Source organism: Musca domestica, unplaced genomic scaffold, assembly GCF_030504385.1.
Source record: "Musca domestica strain aabys unplaced genomic scaffold, Musca_domestica.polishedcontigs.V.1.1 8, whole genome shotgun sequence".
NCBI lineage: Eukaryota > Metazoa > Arthropoda > Insecta > Diptera > Muscidae > Musca > Musca domestica.
Window position 1 is genome coordinate 11,051,074 of NW_026712409.1, and position 23,740 is coordinate 11,074,813.

At 35.9% G+C, this 23,740-nt stretch overlaps 3 protein-coding genes across 3 annotated transcripts in view; 2 read left to right on the forward strand and 1 right to left on the reverse strand.

Annotated features, from left to right (window-relative positions):
* LOC101895295 (RING-type E3 ubiquitin-protein ligase PPIL2) overlaps nt 1-22,646 on the reverse strand; it is a 77,089-nt gene extending 54,443 nt beyond the window's left edge. The window contains exons 1-3 of the mRNA XM_005177423.4: nt 22,497-22,646; nt 21,020-22,123; nt 20,534-20,965 (exon numbers count right to left, since the gene is read on the reverse strand). Of these exons, the coding sequence (XP_005177480.1) occupies nt 20,536-20,965; nt 21,020-22,123; nt 22,497-22,528 (1,566 nt within the window). The 5' untranslated portion in view covers nt 22,529-22,646 and the 3' untranslated portion in view covers nt 20,534-20,535. The remainder of the gene's footprint in view (nt 1-20,533; nt 20,966-21,019; nt 22,124-22,496) is intronic.
* On the forward strand, nt 19,543-20,013 carry LOC101893844 (mitochondrial ribosome and complex I assembly factor AltMIEF1). The gene is made up of 2 exons (XM_005177414.4): nt 19,543-19,806; nt 19,878-20,013. Exons 1-2 carry the CDS (start codon nt 19,639-19,641, stop codon nt 19,914-19,916), a joined length of 207 nt encoding a protein of 68 aa, XP_005177471.1. The 5' UTR covers nt 19,543-19,638; the 3' UTR covers nt 19,917-20,013.
* Nucleotides 19,930-20,497, forward strand: LOC101895465 (mitochondrial translation release factor in rescue). The gene has a single exon (XM_020034589.2). It carries the CDS (start codon nt 19,930-19,932, stop codon nt 20,458-20,460), a length of 531 nt encoding a protein of 176 aa, XP_019890148.1. The 3' UTR covers nt 20,461-20,497.
* Nucleotides 22,647-23,740: the final 1,094 nt, after the last annotated feature.

A 23,740-nucleotide genomic window follows, 5' to 3' on the forward strand; every position in this document is an offset into this window, starting at 1 on the left:
TGAAATAAAAGGTTTTCCGAATCTGACCCATTTTTAGGTCTGCTGTGCATCATGTGGCTCCGTCTTGTTGAAACCACATGTCATGCTCTTGCATTTTTGACAAAAAAAAGTTGGATATCTTCACACGGTAGCGCTCACCATTCAAAGTTACGTTACGAATCTCAGCATCTAATGACGTCACCAGTCCATAAACCGGTGACGTTTTGTGGATGCATTGGAGCTTTTGCAATGCTTCTGGCTGATCTTCACTCCAAAATTGATAATACCGCTTATTGACCCCATTGAGCGATAAAAGAGCTGACCATACGCATTTTGATAAAAAAAAAAAACAATAAGTTACAAGCGTTGTTCGTTTCTAATACGATTCTACTCCAAACTGAGGATGTTTGACAGTGAAACAAAACACGAAACGTGAGCGCGGTCTTTTATGTGAAGATCTTTTATCCTTCTATGAGAATAACTCTTTATCTTCTAAAGAAGACCTGCTGCTCTTCTATGAATATACCTTTTGGACTTCTATGTCCTGGCTTTGTCATTTGATAGTCCTAAGAAAAAATACTAATCTATTTTCAATAGCCTGTTAAAAAATCAACGACAATATTCAATAGCCTTTGAAATTTTTCTAAATCGTTCTTCTAAAAGCTTCCTCGAATACATTTTTAAAAAGTCCTTTAAAAATCCACGATTGTTTTTTTAACATTCCTTCAAAAAAATGATTCATTAGTTCCAAGAAAAAAATATTCTCAAATAGTTCTTCGAAAATATTCCATAATTTTCTTCAAAAATAATCTTTAATAGACATTTAAAAAATCCACTATTATAACTTTAATAGTCCTTCGAAAATATTCTTAAGTAGTCCTGTAAAAATATCCTCAAATAGTCCTTCAAACATTTTATTTAATAGTCCTTGGCAAATATTTTTAAATATTAAAAATATTCTTAAATATACCTTTAAAAATATTTTTAAATTCTACGATTATAACTTAAATAGTACTTCGAAAATATTCCTTATTAGTCCTGTGAAAATATTCTTAAATAGTCCTGTAAAAATATTCTTTAATAGTGATTCAGAAATATTCTAAGAATCCATGTTTATACATTTGATAGTCATAATAAAAATATTCTTGAATATTCCTTCAAAAATATTTTCAATGGTCTATAAAAAAATTTACGATTTTAACTTTAATAGTCCTTGAAAAATATTCTTAAATTGTCACTTTAAAACACTCGTTAATAGGCCTATGAATAATTCACGATTATAAATTTAACAGTCTTGCAATGATATTCTTAAATATTTATTTAAAAATCCACGATTGTATCTTTAATCTTCCTTCTTCGAAAATATTCTTTAATTTTCCCTCAAAAATGTTCTTTAATAGCTCTTTAAAAATCCACGATTCGAAAATATTCAAAAATAGTCCTTCACATATATCCCTAAATAGGCCTTCAAAAATATTCTTATAAAGTCCTTCAAAAATATTTTTAAAATCTACGATTTTAACTTAAATAAAATAATCCTAATTAACCCAGTGCAAAATATTCTTAAATAGTCCTTTAAATCCATGATTATACATTTGATAGTCCTAAGAAAAATATTCTTAAATATGCCATCAAAAATATTTTTAATAGTCGTTTAATCAAATAAGATTATGACTTTAATAGTCATTGAAAAATATCCAAAAAAGTCCTTCAAATATATTTTTAAATAGTCCTTCAAAGATATTTATAAAAGAGTCCTAAGAGAAAATATTTAAAAAAAAAAAACTCATTCAAAAATATTCATTAACAACCCCTTAAAAAATCCACGATTATAACTTTTATAATCCTTGAAAAATATTGCTAAATGATCCTTCACAAATATTTTTAAATAGTCCGTCGAAAAAGTTCATTAATTGTCCTTCAAAAATATTCTTTAGTAGTTCCTTTAAAAAATAGACTTAAGATCCACAATTATAGCTTTAACAGTCCAAGGAACATATTCATAAGTAGTCCTGTCAAAATATTATTTAATAGGCCCTGATAACTTTAAAAATCTTTCAAAGATTTTCTTTAGCTGTCCTTCGAAAATATTTATAATAATCCATCAAAAATGTCAATAAAATCCAGATTATGACTTTGAAAAACTTGAAGAAATCATAAATACTTTATACCATGTGTTTGATATACAACATGTATGATTTCATCAAGTTTATCTCGCATGTTGGATACAACTTCTCTATGCAACATCACTATTTCCCCACTGCAAACAAAACACACAAAATCTTATAACTTGTAAATCAGTCTCCGAGTCCAGCTTTATGGCCTGTTGACTCTGAAATTGACACCAGCCATTAGTATGGAGTGCCAAGTAATGAAGGTAAAAACAACAGCAGCAAGATCGTGGCAACATGCAGTTCAATGCATTTTAAAATCGAACACCGTTAACGCCCTAACAGAAAACCAGGCACAGGAGACCATTCGGCACAATTTCAATTGTGAGCTGCGAAAAGGAAAATTACGTTCGTGAAAACCCAACTACAAAACAACATTTGTCACGCACAAAGCAGGCATGATTTGTGTTTATCTTTTGCGGGGCTTTTCCGCTGTCTGTTTCTTCCAATGGGTCCTCCTAACGAATTCGTGTTGGAATAATGCACAAAATCCAGCCCGTTGCCTGACTGTTTGCCGCATGCAAATTACTTTGGTGGCGAATGGCGTGACATGCCGCCGCCACCACAGCTTTAGAATCTCTGGCTTGTATCAATTCTAAGCTATTTGCCAAATGTTATACTAACAATGATCTGCTCTTGCCTCTATGCGGAACAATTGACGAATAGCACGATGGATGGCGAGCGAGCAAGCGAGGAGTGTGCGTGTTGGCATTTTAATTAATAGAAAAATTTGATTGTTGGAAATCTTTGGGATATGGGTTTTGGCCACAGCAATGCTATGCTTGAAGTTAGCATTCGTTTTAAAATGCAATCAATTGCTTTTTAACGCCTTCCATCAAGAAATGACAGAGTAGAGGCAGATGGAATGACATTTCCTGCATGCAGCATGTGATTTGAGGCGATTTTATGCAATGATGCTGATGGAAGTAGGAGCATTGCGAATTCCAAACGAACATTGGGGAGTGGGGCAGTAAGGAAGTGGTAAGAAGTTGTTAAAAAGTATTTAAAATATATAAGAAAAATATTCTAATATCTATTGAAGGACTATAGAGCTAGAATAGTGGATTTTTAAGAATATGTTTTGAAATTTATTTTTGTATCTCTTCCCTTTAAAGGGCTATTTTTTAAATGGATAAGGGACTATTTAAGAAAATTTTTTAGGGGCTATTGAGGAATATTTTTCAAGGACTACTGAACAAAAAGTTATATCATGGATTTTCAAAGAGCTATTCAAGAATACTTTTTTTTCAATGAATATGACTATAAAGTTATAATCGTGGATTTTTATAGAACTATTAACAAAAATATCTTTGAAGGACTTTTGAAGAATATTTTTAAAGGACTACTAAAGTTATATCATTTGGATCATTTAAAGGTCCATTTAAGAATATTTTTGGAGAACTATTTAGTAAAATTTTAAAGGGGCTACTAAAGTTATAATCGTGGATCATTTAAAGATGCATTTAAGAATATTTTTGAAAGACTATTGAAGAATATTTTTGGAGGACTATTTAGGAATTTTTGAAGGGGCTATTAAATAATATTTTAAAGGAATATTTAAGAATATTTTTTAAGGACTATTGAAGAATATTTTTGAAGGACTGTTGAAGTATAGTTTTGAAGGACTATAAAAGTTATAATCGTGATATTCTTAAAGGACTATTAACGAATATTTTTGAAGGAGTTTTGAAGAATATTTTTGAAGGACTATTGAAGAATATTATTAAAGGATTATTAAAATTATAATCGTGGATTTTTAAAGGACAATTTAAGAATATTTTTGAAGGACTGTCGCAGAATAGTTTTGAAGGACTATTGAAGAATATTTTTGAAGGACTGTTGAATAATAGTTTTGAAGGACTATAAAACTTATAATCGTGATATTTTTAAAGGACTATTAAAGAATATTTTTGAAGGACTGTTGAAGAATAGTTTTGAAGGACTATTGGAGAATATTTTTGAATGACTATTGAAGAATATTTCTAAAGGACTATTGAAGTTATAATCGTGGATTTTTTAAAGGTACATTTAAGAATATTTTTAAGGACTATTGAAGAATATTTTTGAAGGACTATAAAAGTTATAATCGTGATATTTTTAAAGGACTATTTAAAAATATTTTTGAAGGACTATTGGAGAATATTTTTGAATGACTATTGAAGAATATTTCTAAAGGACTATTGGAGCTATAATCGTGGATTTTTTAAAGGACAATTTAAGAATATTTTTGAAGGACTATTGAAGAATATATTTGAAGGACTATAAAAGTTAAAATCGTGATATTTTTAAAGGACTATTAAAGAATATTTTTGAAGGAGTTTTGAAGAATATTTTTGAAGGACTATTGAAGAATATTTCTAAAGGACTATTGGAGCTATAATCGTGGATTTTTTAAAGGACAATTTAAAAATAATTTTGAAGGACTATTGAAGAATATTTTTGAAGGACTATAAAAGTTATAATCGTGATATTTTTAAAGGACTATTAAAGAATATTTTTGAAGGACTATTGAAGAATATTTTTGAAGGACTATTGAAGAATATTATTAAAGGACTATTAAAATTATAATCGTGGATTTTTAAAGGACTATTAAAGATCATTTTTTAAGGAGTTTTGAAAAATATTTTTGAAGGACTATTGAAGAATATTTTTGAAGGACTATAAAAGTTATAATCGTGATATTTTTAAAGGACTATTAAAGAATATTTTTGAAGGACTATTGAAGAATATTATTAAAGGACTATTAAAATTATAATAGTGGATTTTTTAAAGGACAATTTAAAAATAATTTTGAAGGACTATTGAAGAATATTTTTGAAGGACTGTTGAAGAGTATTATTAAAGAACTATAAAAGCTATAATCGTGATATTTTTAAAGGACTATTTAAGCATATTTTTAAGGGACTATTGAAGAATATTTTTGAAAAACTATTGAAGGACAATTTTTGATTTTTTAATGGACTATTGAAGATTTTTTTGTATAATCATGGATTCCTTAAGGAATATTCTTGGTGGAATCTTGAATATATTACAGTGGGTTTTAATATATTTGAAGTGTTATTTAAGTTATATTTTAAGGTTATAACCGAGGAATTTTTGAACCACACTGTGGTCAGGGTATTATGTCTTCGAGCATTTGTTTGTAATCGGAATAGATCGGGATAGACCCATAGTTCCTTTTGATTATCTGCATGAAATCACTTTCTGAGTCGATTTATTTATGTCCGTCCGTTTACCGATGCAGTTTTGTAAACAAAGGACAGGTCGCAGTTATTGCCCGAACAATATGAAATCGGCACACACGAGCAAGTAGAGCCTAGAAAAAAGCATGTAAAATTTTGTGAAAATCGGTTTCGATATGGCTATAGCTCCCATATATATTATTCATCCGATTTGTTATTTTTGTTCTCCACAGTCATAATATGTACTCCGTGACAACGTTATTCGGGGAAATATATCAAATACTGTTCAGAAATTCCACAGCCAAATTTTATCGAGATCGGTTCAGATTTAGATATAGCTCCCATATATATCTTTACTCGATTTCAAGTTTATTGTAATATAAGCCCAAATTGAATTAATTTTGACACATACCAACGAATGCATTCTGGAAAAAAGTGTATAAAATTTGGTAAAAATCGGTTAAGATGTAGCTATATGTCCCATATATATTTTTCATCCGATTTTGTATTTATGACTCTCACACCCATAAAATTTTCTCCATAACAACAATATTTGGTACAAACTATCAGCTTCATCATGGAAATCCTCTGTTTAATTCTATAAAGATCGGTTCAGATTTCAATATAGCTCCCATATATATCTTCATCCGATTTCACGTTTACTGTGCCTAAAAATTCTAACAACAGCTCAAATAGGATGGATTTTGATAAATATCGGTTTAGATTCAAATGCCTCCGTAAAATATAGTAGAAATCGATTCAGGGGAGGATATATCTCCCATATAGTAGTTCTGTTCGGCTTTAAATTTTAACTGCTGTAAAGCCATAGTACGCATTAAAAAAAACGATCATAGTTGTAATGATTTAATTCTCGTAAATTCCCTATAAAAACGTTTATTCGTTGTGGCTCTACTAAATATTCAAAGTGGTGTAGGGTATCCACCGACTTTAAGCCTTTCTTTACTCATTTAAGAATATTTTAAAGAACTTTTAAAAATATTATTTAAGTTATATTTTGAGAACCTATTTAAGTTATAACCTTGGGTTTTAAGAATAATTTCGATGGACCATTTAAGAATATTTTTTTCAGGACTATTGATGTAAGAATCGTGGGTTTTAGAAATATTTCTTGAATGACTTTGTAACAGACTTTGAAAGACTTGAAGTTTTAAGCGTGGATTTCAAGAAAATAATTTATAAACCTACCAAAGCTATATATGTGGAACTTTTGGGCATATTTGAAAAACTCCATCAAAGTTATAAACGTAGATCTTTAAGGAATGGTTATAAAACCCTTTCAGATTTATAAACGTATATTTTTCAGGACTAGTTGTTGTTGTTTTAACAGCTACACATGCTTTGTTCGAATTTTACTAATGCTCTTCTAACTTCAGGTTTACAAATTCCCCTACCTTCGCGGGAGGGGTGGGTAGGTTTAAAATGAGTTCGGTAAGTTTGGTAGGGCAATTAAAGAGGTTCAACGTATTATGCGGGCCGGTCAGACGTTTTGCACATCTTCGTCAATTCCTGCCCAATGCGAACGTAATTGCGCTACTTTGGATGGTCTGAATATTTTCATATTCCTCGGGTGGAAGTGTAGATGTTCATCTTTAAACATGCCATCGACAACAGAGCCGGATGCCACGATCCCTATGGCGTCTACAGGGCAAGGAATTCCGAAAAGGTAAAAATTAAACAATTAGGGATAATTATACATATTATTGGAGTGAGAGAATGAATATCTAGCATAAAATCAAAAACTGACACGTCTAACCCATGTTCACTTATAAACGACGTTGAAGATCTGCCTACGAATATACCATCAAAATCATTTTTTAAAAAATAAAAAAAAAACTATCCTACAACTTTCAAACAAATAATTTGCATTTATCAGTTTCTTTTTTTATATTTTTAGTTCTCTCCACCTTTGTTGAATCATCCACCCGTGATGTTGAAAAGCCAAGAAAGCATTGCGTGACAAATGTTGTTTTGTTCCCACTTTTTTCTGGAGCTTGCGTGCTCGGATTTCCTTTGTCGCCATGAACCCACCTAAAATTCAACGTCTTTGGGGCTGAGGCATGCAACAAAAGACACTGTTGCATTTTTTAGGGCGTTTGCCTGCATTTGAACTATATTTTGTTGCATTCGCCAGTGACACTTACTAATAGTTATGTGTCAATAACTGGAATGGCAAGAAACGGAACATAAATAGAGGTAGGTTGCAATAGAGTAGATCTAATGCACTCACTCAACATGTTGGAGGTGAAAATGTGTTGGGCAGTGGCTGAATATGTTTGATTGTTGTTAGAGGGGCACTGTGTTGCGTATAAGTTGCATGGGGAAATGTGGGCGCCAAACAAATAAGGAGAAACGTTAGCATTTTTTTTTATATAATAAAATATTTTTGTTTGTGTTACTAGAAATTACAATAGAACTAAGTCACATGACTTCATGTATGTCACATGATTTATAGATGTTCTACGAGGAAAGAATTAATTTAAGAAACGATCTACAAATTTCAAATCAAGGGAATATATATAGATAATTTAAAAAGGCCTCCAGAAGACCACAATATGTTGGAATAAGGGACTGCATACAAGACCAGAAGATCCTCTTGTTAAGGGTCTTATAGAAAACGAGTTCTATTATAAGAAGGCAAAAAGAATGTCTTCTTACAGAACACCACAAGAAGGAAGACCTTAAGGGCAATTCATAGAAGGCTAGAAGCGACACTTTAGTAGTCTAAAGGATTTTCCTCATACGACCAGATAAAGGTCTTCTATGTGAAACAAGACGGCATTCTTATAGAATAGTAACTGTCTTCTCATAGATGACCATAGGATAAAGATCTTCTCATAGAAAACCGAAAGGCCTTCTCATAAAAGGCCAGAAGGACTTCTCATAGAAGACCAGAAGTTCTTCTCATAGAAGATCAAAGGGTCTTCTCATAGAAGACCAAAAGGTCTTCTCATAGACGAACAAAAGTTCGTCTCATAGAAGGCCAGAAGATCTTCCCATAGAAGGCCAGAAGGTGTTCTCATAGAAGACCTTAAGGTGTTCTCATAGACCTTAAGGTCTTCTCATAGACCTTAAGGTCTTCTCATAGACGACCAAAACGTCGTCTCATAGAAGGCCAGAACGTCTTCTCATAGAAGGCCAGAATATCTGCTCTCATAACAGATCTTAAGGTCTTCTCATAGACGACCAAAAGGTCCACTCATAGAAGGCAAGAAGGTCTCCTGATTGAAGGCCCGAAGGTCTTCTCATAAAAGGCCAGAAAGTCTTCTCATGGAAAGGCAGAAGGACTTCTCATAGAAGGCCAGAAGGTCTTCTCATAGAAGGCCAGAAGGTCTTCTCATAGAAGGCCAGAAGGTCTTCTCATAGAAGGCCAGAAGGTTCGCTCATAGAAGGCCAGAAGGTTTGCTCATAGAAGGCCAGAATGTCTTCTCATAGAAGACCAGAATATAATCTCATAGAAGACCAGAAAGTCATCTGGAGGTCTTTTCATAAGAAGACCTGAAAGGTCTTCTCATAGAAGGCCAGCAGGTCTTTTCATAGAAGGCCAGAAGGTCTTCTCATAGAAGGCCAGTAGGTCTTCTCATAGAAGACCTGAAGGTCTTCTCATAGAGGGCCAGAATATCTTCTCAAAGAAGACCAGAAGGTCTTCTCATAGAAGGCCAGAAGGTCTTCTCATAGAAGGCCAGAAGGTCCTCTCATAGAAGGCCAGAAGGTCCTCTCATAGAAGGCCAGAAGGTCTTCTCATAGAAGGCCAGAAGGTCTTCTCATAGAAGGCCAGAAGGTCTTCTCATAGAAGGCCAGAAGGTCTTCTCATAGAAGGCCAGAAGGTCTTCTCATAGAAGGCCAGAAGGTCTTCTCAGAGAAGGCCAGAAGGTCTTCTCAGAGAAGGCCAGAAAGTCTTCTCAGAGAAGGCCAGAAAGTCTTCTCAGAGAAGGCCAGAAGGTCTTCTCAGAGAAGGCCAGAAGGTCTTCTCAGAGAAGGCCAGAAGGTCTTCTCAGAGAAGGCCAGAAGGTCTTCTCAGAGAAGGCCAGAAGGTCTTCTCAGAGAAGGCCAGAAGGTCTTCTCATAGGCGCCTAAGAGGTCTTCTTATGTTTCCAATGTTTCACAACATTGTGGAATGTTTTCTTTCCAATTCCAGAGATTCCACAGAAGTCGCTTTGCATATCTACGAGATACCAATTTCAACATTGCCTCTTACACTCTTATCAATACGATAAGAATTCTCCTTGTAGGCAGGCACATTTCATCAATTCCCATTTCCATAAATTACAGGGTACGAATTCAACATCCTCACAACCACATTAAATCCGAACATCATCCACATCTGCAATTTGCCTATCTACGAGTGTTGTTGACGGTAGTCCTTCTACAACACATCAATATCTCATTGACCACAATTTCCTATCAATGACTAGAATTCTTTGATTTGTTTGTTTGTTGTCGTAGCTTCCTTTCATCAAAGGAGTGAGAGAGAAGCAATTTAAGGACCAGATAAGACTATCTTGTCCACCAAAGTCAAATGAGATGACAAACAACTGAGCAGCCTACCAACCAGCCAACCAATCGATCCGGGAATGACAAATGTGGCCTTCTAATCGGCCTAAGAAACATTTCCTTATCAGCATCAATGGTAGCAGAAGGCTGTTGGCGGTTCGATCATAGATCGAATGGCATCACAACAGAATTATCTCCGGTGGTTTGTGGACAAGTTGGTAGTTCACCAACACCATTCAGCTGGTAGTTTGTCACCTGGCCATGTGGTATTCTTCTGTTATTTTTTTCCGGGACAAGATAAGAGCATATATGTCGTATTGGAAAATTATCCGAACATTATCATCGGCAAACATTAGGCATCCCTAACAGAGGCCACATGGCAAATCAATGGCAGAATTTAATGGCCAACAATTCGAAACATTGTTATCACGGCCATCATCATTGTCGTCATTGCTGGCATTTTCACCTGCCCAAGCGATGCAACAGCTTTAGTGATGTCTCATCATGACGAAAACAAAAATGGAAAAGCTTCCCAAATCGGCTAATAAACCAATAAATGGACGATGGATGGAAACGATAATGCCAAAAACAAAAAGAAAACTGACATTGCGGAAAAATGGCGAAGATAGTCTCGAATTCTGGTCATCAACCAGAAGCAAGTGCAAATAATTTACAATTTACTAGCCACAAATACAGGCGAGGATGGATGGCATTTCGTTCATCCTTATATGTGAGTTTCCCCTCTCAGTCACTCTCTCTCTCTCTCCTACTTTCAGCCAACTCCAGTATTTTGACAAACGATCGATCATAATGGCCAAAGAATGAACGAACGAACGAACGTGCGATCATACCACAAAGATAAAGCCAACTTGCTGATTGTTGCATCGCCATTTATTGAGAAACGCTGAACAGCGAAACGAAGACGAAAAGGACCAATTAAGAATAACTGCCTCCCTGGGCCATGCCATCGTTTACTCATTCCTGTGGTAGATAGATAGCGATCATTTTTATGAGAAGCAAAACAGATTTACTATTTGGCCAAAATCGAGTTTGTTTTCCATACATCCTGGCAATGGGCAAGCGAACCAGCAACAGCAGGCAGACAACTCACACACACACACACGTATGAAAAGAAATAGACAAAATCATTGTTTTTAATGAGAGCAATCATTTGCAAAACTATTTTATGTTCATTTGCTAATTGCGGCAATTAATATCAGATGGTCGGTGGGTACAGTGGCGTAGAAAGAGAAGTAATTTTTGAATTTCTATAAATGAAAGGGAAAAAGGACCTTTTCTCGTATTCTATGAGAAGACCTCTTCTCGTCTTCTATGAGAACACCTCTTGTGGTCTTCTATGAGAGGACCTCTTCTGGTCTTCTATGCGAAGACCTTTTCTGGTCTTCTATGCGAAGACCTCTTCTGGTCTTTTATGCGAAGACCTCTTCTGGTCTTCTATGCGAAGACCTCTTCTGGTCTTCTATGCGAAGACCTCTTCTGGTCTTCTATGCGAAGACCTCTTCTGGTCTTCTTTGCGAAGACCTCTTCTGGTCTTCTATGAGAAGACCTTCTCTTCCTGTCTTCTATGAGAAGACCTCCTCTTTCTGTCTTCTGTGAGAAAACCTCTTCTGGTCTTCTGTGAGAAAACCTCTTCTGGTCTTCTATGCGAAGACCTCTTCTGGTCTTCTATGAGAAGACCTCTTCTGGTCTTCTATGAGAAGACCTCTTCTGGTCTTCTATGAGAAGACCTCTTCTGGTCTTCTATGAGAAGACCTCTTCTGGTCTTCTATGAGAAGACCTCTTGTGGTCTTCTATGAGAAGACCTCTTCTGGTCTTCTATGAGAAGACCTCTTCTGGTCTTCTATGAGAAGACCTCTTCTGGTCTTCTATGAAAAGACCTCTTCTGGACTTCTATGAGAAGACCTCTTCTGGTCTTCTATGAGAAGATCTCTTCTGGTCTTCTTGACCAGACCGCTTCTGATCTTCTATGAGAATACCTCTTCTGGTCTTCTATGAGAAGACCTCTTCTGGTTTTCTTGACCAGACCACTTCTGATCTTCTATGAGAAGACCTCTTCTGGTCTTCTATGAGAAGATCTTCTGGTCTTCTATGAGAAGACCTTCAGGACTTCTATGAGAAGACCTTCTGGTCTTCTCATGGAACTTCTATGAGAAGACCATCCGGACCTTTATGAGACCGCTTGGTCTTCTATTAGAAGACATTCTGGCCTTCCATAAAAAGACCTTCTGCTTTTCCATACGAAGACCTTCTAGTATTCCATGAGAAAACCTTCTGGACTTCCATAAGAAGACCTTCCAGACTTTCATTGGATTTTCCATTGAAAGATCTTCTCGTCTTCCATAAGAAGACCTTCGTCTTCTATTGGAAGACCTTCTGCTCTTCTGTGAGAAGAACTTCTGCTCTTCTTTGAGAAGACCTCCAGGACTTCTATGAGGAGAACTTCTATGGGAAGACCTTCAACTCTTTTATGAGAAGACCTTTTGGTCTTCTATGAAATGACCTACTGGTCTTCCATGAAAAGACCTGCTGCTTTTCCATAAGAAGACCTTCTCGTCTTCTATGAGAAGACCTTCTGGTATACCATGAGAATACCTTCTTCTTTAGGAAGACATCTTGGCCTTCCATGAGAAGACCTTTTGGCCTTCTATGGGAAGACCTTCCGCTCTTCTATGAGAAGATCTTCTGCTCTTCTATGAAAAGACCTTTCTATGGCCTTTCTATGGAAAGATTTCCCGGTCATTTATGACAATAACTTCGGTCTCCTCATGGATAGGCTTTTTGGATTATTCTTGACTTCTTTGATAATCTTCTGAAAGACCTTTTCGGTCGGTTCTGCTAAAGAAATAACAAAATGTACTCTTTTAGCGGAATCCCACCTACTGTCCAGCACTGTGCACCTGACCAAACTAGAGTTTACATATTTGTAAATTAAACATTTTTGTTGAAAAGGCATGAATCAGCAATAAAGAAGCAAAGAAGTCATTTGATATCATATCTTGAATATGCGTGTCGATGTGTGTTAATGACAGCAATTAAATTGAAACAATATTTTTCAAATTACTTCATTTGTACAACGAGATACAGGAAGATGCCAAAGCTGCTACATTAAAATCTCATGGAAACAAAAAATAATAGCCATTTGAAATTTTTAATCCACTGGTTTTAACATCTGTGAAAAATTCTAAGCCTAACTTTGTAAGTCAGCAACGTAACTTTTTTATTTTGTTTTTAATATTCTCCCTCTCTCTCGAGATCCTCCACACCACACCACATGACCACAAATCATTGTCGTTGCATTCACAAATTGATAAATTATACATTAAACACTTCACCTTAGGTAAAAAATCCCGCCTACTGTTTTGCTGTGTTCTCCACATAACTTTGGGGCTTTTTGGGCAACTATCGATACTGCTGATATTGGAATTGAAAAGAAAGAAAAAAAAAACTAACAAAATGCTTAAATCAAAATAAGTTGCGTGTATTAGTCGCCGTGTAGTTGGACCCGTCTCTTTTTCCCCCATATGCTGGCCGGTCTTAAGTCTTAAAAAAACAAAATTAAATTGCCGCTGCTGCCAACACGTACTTGTTTTAGTTATCGAAGTTGTAGTTAGTGTTCGATTTTTCGTTCGCCAAATAATGTCCGTTTGTACAATGCACACACATACATTCTAGCATCTAGTCAATGCCTAGCTGAAGTTATGCGTAACGATTTATTGCGAGGGTATATGGAAAAGTTTTGCCGTAAAGTGAACAAAGTAGCTATGCAGAAGACCCTTTACAATTTGCGTATCGGAATAAGATATTCTACGGATATTCTTTAGATGAACCACATTTCAAAGGACTTTATAGTTCGAAAGCTTTCTAAGTGATTCTTCGAATAAAAATACTAAAGGTCAACTAAAGACAAAATACCTCTTGACCCTTCAAAAAAGGTTTCTTGGGTTCCAAGACCAACTTCAGACTTCTCCGACAGCTCTTAAAATTATTCCAGTAACAGCTCATTAAGTTGTTTACAAGCGTACAAATGCATTTTGGTGAGAATTTTCCAGAAACAAAGTTATTCGTGATGGAATTCAAGCGTGATAGTGTGATTCTTTGTATTTGGCTGGAAAATCACAAGCGGCTCTCGTTAGAGCACTCCAGCATTTAAATGTGAATAAATCTTTTGTCTCGTACATCGAGATACTGGTAGCGTAGCCCGACATCAAGGAAGTGGACTGAAAAAATAGCAACATCAGCAGAAATGGTTCGAAAAATAAAAAAGCGACTTGATCGAAACCCACGTCGCAGTGCCCGAAAAATGGCTCGTGAGTTGAACATATCGCAATATTCCATTCGGCAAATATTGAAAAATGAGCTCGGGGTAAAGCCATTGAAATTCCAAAAAGTGCAAGAACTTATACCGCAACAGAAAGAAAATAGACTCAAAAGAGCTAAAGAGTTGCTTCGCTTGGCCGACAGTGGTGAACTACCGAATTGGGTTTTCTCCGCTCCGATGAGAAAGCATTCGTTGTCCAGTAGGTTTTAAATAAAAAAAAATGATAGTGTTTACATGCCAAAGAGGTCAGCCGAAAATGTGCACCTGCCGAATATTATCGGGAAAACGTTCTGGAGGGTGTATTAAAGCCTTGGGCACGCAAACATTTTGGCCGCAGACCTTGGACATTCCAACAGGACTCAGCATCATCGCACTCAGCACGCGCCACCCAAGAATGATAAAAAAATGAGGTTCCTCGCTTCATTTCCAGCGCACAATGGCCTCCAAAATCTCCGGACTATTGTGTCTGGAGTATTTTGGAAAGCAAAAAAAATACAAAAGTTTCGATCACCTCAAGCAAGCGCTTCGCCGGGAATGGGCCAAAATACAGCAGAGCAACTTTCGGGCAGCGTTTGACGGTTTCATTGGCCGTTTGAAGGCTATAATTCGTGCCAAAGGTGACCAATTCGAAAGGTGGGCAAATCTAAAGTTATTCTTTAATTTGATGCTATTTCCGACTTTTTTGCTTTCATTCAATAAAATTTAGAAAAAAATTGAAAAATTATGGCTTTTGACTTTGTGGCAGTTTTTTATCTCACCCTGTATATATGAAGAGCTTCTTTAGATATAAGACCTTATTTATACCTTCTATAGATAGAAGACCTTATTCAGGCCTTCAATAGAAGCCCTTATACAGGACTTCTAGAGATATAAGAACTTATACAGGTTGTCTAAATATATATAACTTTCTGCTATAAGTTTTATACAGGTTTTATATAAATAGAAGACCTTATGCAGGTCTCCTATAGATAGAAGACGTCATACAGGTCTTCTATATATAGAAGACCTTAATACAGGTCTTCTAAATATATAAAACCAGATACAGGCGTTCTATAATAAGAAACCCTTATAAAGGTCTTCTATAATAAGAAGCCCTTATAAAGGTCTTCTATATATAGAAGATATCATACAGGTCTTCTAAAGATTAGAAGACCTTATACAGTTCAGGAAAGAAGATGTTAAACAGACCTTCTTTAATAAGAGGACTTTATACAGGTCTTCTCTGGATAGAAGATCTTACAAAGGTCTTCATCAGTTAGAAACCCATTTATAGATGTAAGATCTCATATAAGAGGAATATTTTCAACAGGCCTGTACAAAATCATCAAATCTGCCATAAACTTCCTGGCCCATCCTTCGTTTATCCCCTCTAAAAACATTCGGGTGTAAAAATGCCACAGCAAGTGTTCACATTTACCAGCAACTCTTCCCTGCGTGTGAGTGTACGTTAAACACAAAAACAACCACATTGACTTGCAGTTGACGGGGAAAAACGAAAACAACGGCAACGACTTAAATCGAAATCAGGCTTTAGCACTTGATAATTTCCATGATACATTAGAGTGGTAAATGAATTCAAAACGCGTGCTTAACGTGTTCGGTTGTTACATCGGCGTTTGTTTTAGTTTGGCAATTTTGTTTTTGTGCCCAGCTTCGTTTTTGTTTTTGTTCATTTAATGCGTTCAGCACCACCAACAAAAAAAAAGTAGCTAAAAACATTGTGAACGGTTAAACCATGTCTAACGCTTGTTGCGTTGAGTGGCAACGAGTGGCCTATAGACCTGCAACACCTGTTTGGGGTCGTATGCGTCTAGCACCACCACTACCACCATCACAACGCCAGTATCGAACGATCCAAATGGAAATGGAAACAAATGTAATTTAAGGTGATTTTTTTCGTTGTTATTGTTGTTGTTGCTGTTGCCGCTGGTGTTTGTTTTAGTATTTCAGAGTGTGTCGCTGCTGCTGCTGCGGTTGTCGTTAAGCTCTTCAAAGCGGATTGGCTAAAGCTGAAAAATCAACTTTTAAATTTGCAATGTGTTTTAGTTTTAGTCTTACGCACTCAGCATTGGCGGCACTTGTCATTATTGTTGTTGGCGTTGCTGTTTTTGCTTTTGTTGTTGTACTGGACAAATGCAATGCAATTTTTACAACATGGTGAATGTCGTTATTTTTTGAATTTTGTTTTTTTTTTTTTTTTTTTTTCAATTTCGTGTCTATAGATTTACGGGTTTTATTTGTTGTTCGCTGGTCTGTTGGTTTTTCGTCATGTCATTCATTGTAAGTATTCACATATTTAGTGTTTCGACTCCATTTTGGTTTTGTGTGTAGAGAGTGCTGCTGCAACACCCCTGCCGCCGCCAACTATCATCATCGCCATGCTCCCCCAAAACAAAGCGCACCTAATAAATTGGATGTCATTTTTCGCACAGATGGCGTCGATTTGACCAAGTTTCGGCCATCACAAATACGGCAAACTGCAAACTGATTGGCATTTGACTAGCTATTGGATTTCATTTTTAGCCCCTTTCAAATAAATTTTGAAAAATAAATAAATACCTAATGAAATTTTTGTGGTATTTATGTTAATGTGGGAATTGGTTCCATTTTGTTGAAATGGGGCTTGGCTATTGCGGAGCTATTGCAGACATATCATAAATCATAATTTTTAATGAAGAAAATGCACGATTCGAATATGCGGGGCATTATCGAAGCAGTTTGATATTTAGTGGGAGAGAGAGGTACCCGAAGGAATGTATCGATATTGCCACCACCGAACTCGATCTAAGTTTGAAAATAATATTCAAAGCACCACGTTGGGCAGAAGCGGATACTCATCTCGAGTGTTATCGTGCACACCAATCAGTCCAAATCATCCATTTAAAAAGGAAGTTAGTTCCCTCTTAATTCGGCTTGATTCCAAGTATCCAATGCCTTCGAATGATCAAAGTTTAATAACTGGATAATTCGATTATGCGGAGGCATCATCGCAAAGGAGGGTACCGATATCTCCGTACTTAATCTCCTTTCGAGAGTCATCGTGCGTAACAACCAGTCCAAATCATCTATTTTTAAGGGAGGTTAGTTCCTTCTACATCGGAGTTTAGTTCCATCCTAATTCGGCTTGATTAAAAGTAGCCAATGCCTTCGGATGATCAAAGTCTATTAATTGTTCGATTGCACTGTCTATTCTGGTTTAATCGTCGATTTCGGTGGGACATCTGGAGAACTTTTCTTGTTCCAAAAATCTTGTTATGACCAAAAATGCCTTGTATATATGTTAATGTCAATAATTATATTCGTGCAGTACATTTTACATTATGCCGATAGATAGGTGCTCACAAATTGCAGTTTTCGTAACGAAGACAATCATTTTAGATTTTATCGGAATTCAAAAGGATAGAGAGGGTTTATATCACTTGATACGGCCAAAACGTGCCTCATCGAGATAACGGTTTTAGATCCTAGGACTCTTCGGACCAAATCCGTTTCAGGACATTTTTAGTACATATGACGGTGTCCTTCCGTCTGTTTGGGTGATGCGCACGATAACTCTCGGAGGGAGTAACCGATTTGGTGCAAAAAAAAAAATACTGCACAGAAAGAGAAAGGATAATCCGATCTTTGCAAATCCTAATATCTGCTCCGTGCTAGGTCACGTGCGAAAATGGACAATGTCGGTCTACTCCATCAAGTACCTCACTCCCAAAATGGCAAAATTGTAAGATTTCGATTGCCTTCAAATTACATTCATCACTACATTTTTTATTAACCCAAGGTCTGGTGTGAAGATGAAATATATCGTTTCACTCCTTCTGGTAGGTACCTCCCCGACATTAACATCCGATTCCATTCAGACTTGACACACCTCATTACTTCTATCAACACAAAATCTGTTAAAAAGATGGCAGATATCGTAACAGTTCTTCTGGTACCTCCCTCGCATAGGGTTCAAGATTTTGAAAAACAAAACGCTCAATGGAAACGAAATAAGCATCCAACTCTTCTTCAAATTTCACACACACACAAACATAATTGCTAACACAAGATCTGTCTGTTACCTAACCCACAAAGGTTTTCAATTTTCAATACTTTTGTCTGTCATAACTTGCGTAACCTGGCACGTCGCAATATTTATATCGTATTTATTTGGGTCCGTCACGAAATGGACTATATTGGTCTATTCCTTCAGAACCTACTTCATAGAGGGTCAACAACTTCAATAATTGTAACAGAAGACAAAAAAATAAATAATCGAGCATTGGCTGAGTGTATACATCCGTCGGCAATTACGACTGATACTTTTTAACGTATCATATAATAAACACAAAAAGTCTCGAAATGCCCCATAACAGTGTCCTAGCCGATTCAATCGGAAGTATTTGGACATGGTTATGTTCTTAGATAGGTGCCAAAACTCTCACTTTCCATGGGTCCGCAATCCGTTTGCTAATACAACTCTACATTCGAGCTGAAACTCTATCCGTGATTTGGATAAAGCAGCCATCACGTTGCTTCACAAACCCCAAAAAACTAAACTAAAATGCTGATTCGGGCTCTAGATAGCCGGGAGAACATAAAATCAGGATTCACAGAGCAAACTTTTTCAATGACTTAGGATAAAGTCCGCAAAGGCAACAAGGTATCACAAAGAGATATTGTTGGTCGATATCGACCCATACGGCTATTAACAACACCAATGGTCTTCCAACACCAATGATCTTCGAAGGTGGATGTAACCAAATGACGACTATAGATTATCTGCATCTTGTGCAAGCATACAAATAGTGCAGCAAACTAATCAGTCTAGGCTCACAGTTTCAACTTCATTCCTTTCCAAATGTGAAATAGTTAGTCAGAATTCATCTAACATTATATTGTACAGCGTCTACCTGAATGCCGGTAATCCACCAGACATTGACCGATAGCTACTACCTTCGCCACTGAAGCGTATTCATATCCGAACATTTCGCAGCTTTGAACAATATATAAGGGATATAAAAAGTTTAACTATCACTTACGAGGATCGAATTCATCTTCACAGAAATGCCTCCAAAAACCATAAATCGAAGTGCGCCACCGAATTAATTCCAAGCATGCTTTCCGCTTTCCATAATATTTTGTGATGAAATTTAGCTATTTACTCATTTCTTTTCAAGAAATACTAATTTTTAATTGTTTGCTTTTTTTTCTGCGACTTATTAATTTAAAAACAAACGAAAATGTAATGCAAAACGTTAAAAAGCTTCACCTACAGTTTGAAAAGCATTGCGTCATTCGCTGGCTGTTAAACATCTGTTGAAAAGTCAAAAGCAGAACAACAACGATAACAGCTGTTTTTATGAAAACAATGCGGCGACAGAGTACGTAACGTTATTGAACAATTGCGCCCGAAGACCAAAAAAACATAAATAAATAAAAAATTCACAAAAAACCGAATTAAAAATCTTGTGAAATGTTACCACCATCGCGCCAACAGGTTTTGCGTTTGTATAAACATTTAATACGTTACGGCAATCAATTGCAATTAACCGACAAGTCATATTTTTTGGGCCGGGTGCGACGTGAGTTCCGTGAGAATTCCAAAGAAACGGAATCACATAAAATTGAATTCAACTTTAAGGTATGTAAAGTCTTGCCGATTGGAGTATGCAAACAATCATTTATGCCTTTTTTATTTCCAAATTTTATCAGAGAGGAGAAACACTTCTGCGTAAGGGACGCATACTCTAAAAAACTACAAACAATGTTGCAAAATTGTTACAGAACCTTGGGGTTGGTGGGAAAACTTATTGTTGCCGAACAAAACACTATTGCACATAGCTTAAGAAATTCCATTGCCTTTACAACACCAATGACCCCAAATTTTCTCGTTCCCATTCGCCTCAAACACCATCAACAACTGGACTATTCGCGTTACCCCAAACTAATTGAAGAGGAATTAGAAGAGACCTTTACTCGTGGCAGTGGACCTGGTGGCCAGGCCGTTAACAAGACATCCAATTGTGTGCTACTACGTCACATACCCACAAACATTGTTGTCAAATGTCACATACACCGATCAGCCCACAAGAACCGACAAGAAGCTCGCAAAATTTTACTCGACAAATTAGATTCCCATTTTAATGGGGAATTTTCCATACAGGCACAATTAAAGGCCATAGAGGGTAAAAAATCAGCCGAGCGAAAAAGAAGACAAAACAAATTGCAGGAAATGAAACAAAAGTGGAAAGAACGTGAACAACAGGAGACGGCGAATGATAATAAAAACAATTGAAAATCCCTAGGTATTGAAAGAAATAAAAACTACAAATTTTCTACAAAAAAATTAAAATTTTTATTACAATTACCTTTACCAAGATGAGAAGTCTCCGAATCCTGCTTTGCCTGTGGCTTTTTTCCTCACCACACCACCGCCAAAGAGACTGGGTGTTGTTTCTTCTTTTTGTGTTTGTTTGGTTGCCTGAATATTGAGGTATTTGCCCACTCCCTGACGATAGACCTTTAAAGGTTCTTTCATGCGTTTCTTTGTCTGTTCTTCTTGCTTTTCTTGTTGTTGTTTTTCAACTTCTTGGGCTCTTTCTTCGGCCAGCTGTTCTTCAGCCTCTTTGAAGGGATCAACATAAACTTGTATGGATTCAATTATTATATCCTCAATTGGACGATCTTTGTTGTCCACCTCGATTTGTTCCATTTTTTGTAGGGTCTCCAAGCCCCCAACCACTTTGCCAAAGACCGTGTGTTTGCCATCTAAATGCTTGCAGGAGCGATAGGTTATGAAGCTGCAAAGAGGTGTAATGAACATTTAAATATTAGATGGGTTATCAAAAACTTACAACTGTGATCCATTGGTATTGGGTCCTGAGTTGGCCATTGAAAGCATGCCCCTACCCGAATGCGTTAAATTGGGCTTAAATTCATCATCAAACTTTTTGCCCCAAATCGATGTGCCCCCTGTACCCTTGCCCGTTGGATCACCACCTTGTACCATAAAATTTCTTATGGAACGATGAAACAAAGTTCCCGTATAATAACCATCCGAACAATGCCGCATGAAATTGTGACATGTTTTTGGCACTTGATCACAATACAATTCCAAATTCAAGGGTCCCAGATTGGTACTCAAACGGACATAACCCTTCTTCTTGACACGATCGTACAAAACCAAATCTTCGTCGATTATGGCAGCCTCATGGTTTACTTCCACTGCCATGGCTGTTGAGGTAAAACTGGCCGCCACCGCTCCCGTTGAATAGTGAGCAGCATTAAATTTATCTGCAGTCTGTTTGGAGGTTGTGGCTTGGACCTCTTTCTCTTTGTAATCCCTTTCCAATTGTTCCAACGTTTCGCGAGTTTCCAAATTCATGGTCTTAATTTTCTTTGTGGGATCATTGCGCTCCAACTCTTCCTCTTCGGTTAGAACACGCAAATTCTTTTTGATATAATAAAATCGAGATATATCAAATTTCTCTAAATGCTGTGGATCTTGTATGGTGATAATGTCTTTACGTTGGAATGGTGTATCATCGATTAAATCTTTCCAATTCTTTGCTTTTATGTTTAACTGTTCTATGGCCTCCCATGAGTAGACATTGCCCGTAGTTTTCAATGCCACAATGTGTGAATTTTTGGTAAATGGCTTAAACAAGGCGGGGCAATGATATTCATCTTCAGCATTTTTGTGGAAGTTCAATTTTACCAATGCCTTGGCATCCAATGACTTTCCTGTGACTGGATTCAGTTTGAATTTTTTAATGAAATCATGTATGGCCTGCAGCTCAAACACATTGCCCTCTTCGTCGCAGTAGGGAATTTCAAAAGGCACCAGGGTAATGCAACAACAATCGTAGGGTAAACGTTTAAATTTGACATGTTCATTTTCGGCCGATTCGAATTTCTTCCCACCATACAATTCCGACCATTCGGTGTACGTGAGGTACCTTTGGATTAAAAAAAGATATGATTTTTTTATTACATTTTGCAAAATATATAAGAAATTTGGCCAAAAATTAAAGGAGGATTCCTAACAGGGTTAACAAAAAAGGGCATAAGTAGCCTTTAGATTCTAAGCCGATTAAGCCGTAGGTCGTAACTCCAAGATTCAAATACATAGAGGTCTTTTACATTAGAATCTTGGGACATCCGACACACTTTAAAGACTGTGTGTACCGTTATACATGATTAGATTCTTTAAAAATGTTCCTCCCAATGCATTTACATCGCCCATAAAACTGTTTGGAAGTTTGCAAATGCTCTGCAGAAAATTCTCCATCAAATGTAATACATTCTGTTGTTCTTCAAGTAGATACTTACATTTTATCTTTCTGATGCTGTCTTTTACCCATTTTGCTTAAAAAGTCGGCGTTTTATCGGATTTATTTCAATAAATTGTAGAAACTCTAAGTATTTCCCACAAACGCTGTGTTTTGTTTACATCTGTTCTTCTTCTTCTTATTTTCAAGGCAATCATACACAAATGATAGTGCTCATACTGATGACTTTAAAACTGTAACAACAATTGTAACTGAAATGAAAAGGATGCGTTTAAAGGTTAGTTTATATTTCTAAAGGGATTGTTATTAAAAAAGGATTATTATTAATTAAAAGGATTATTGTTGAATAAAAATAACAATATTTTTACCTTTTTTTATTAAATACTCGCTAAAAAGCATTGGATTTAAAACTATCGCAATGTTTGTAAGGGACAGAGTAAGGATATTATTTTTAAAAGTATTGGATCTATTTAATACGCAGCTGGACAAGAACTTCCCAAGCTCTTATTTATAACATAATAAAGATTATACTACGAGCATACTTGTAAAATAAAAGGAAAATATACAGAAATCTAAAAATTTATAGAAATCATAGTCAGTAACAAAAAATGATTGACCCCATTACCTAAAGATCTAATTAAAGGGTCAAAATGTTGGGCTAGACTATTATTGCAATATCAAATATAATATTTTGGATTTTGACCCTATAGCAAAATAGTATGTATACTGTCATTATTCAAGCATTTTTAGGATTTAGTAGGCTCTACGAGATCTCTTATTATAGTCGATAAACAGATCCGTCAATAAAATCTGTTTAATTTTTTTCCTCTTCAATACTTACAATACTTCAGTAGTTAATATTTAAAATATGTTTATGGAAAAAATTTTGGAATATTAAAAGGTTTTCCAAAATTATATTATTATAATATACATATGTCTGAGATAAAAATAGGTTCACATATAATCAATTCTCAGATTAACCAAATTCAAACATAAGACTGTGCTTCCACTTACTCCAACGGCATTATACATATCTACCAAATTTTAATAACTTCATCAACTACCTGGAAAAATAAATAAATTAGCTAAAATTTCAAATTTCCTTAAGAGATCATCAACATAATTTCCAAGCCATCGTTCATACCACACAAAGATGCAATTCCTCGCAAGAAAATTGAGCGATCGTCTTGTTAGCTTGTTACCACAACGAAATCTTTTTTATGCAGTTTTTGCTGCTACTGCCGTTCCATTGATGGCAGTGACCAGTGGCCACTGTTGTGTTAT

Bases quoted from the DNA above. Each gene is read 5' to 3' on its own strand.
- LOC101893844 (XM_005177414.4), top strand. From the start codon at position 19,639: ATGTTACCACCATCGCGCCAACAGGTTTTGCGTTTGTATAAACATTTA. The intron at 19,807-19,877 runs GTATGTAAAGTC...AAATTTTATCAG, and splicing joins AAATTGAATTCAACTTTAAG to AGAGGAGAAACACTTCTGCG.
- LOC101895465 (XM_020034589.2), top strand. From the start codon at position 19,930: ATGTTGCAAAATTGTTACAGAACCTTGGGGTTGGTGGGAAAACTTATT.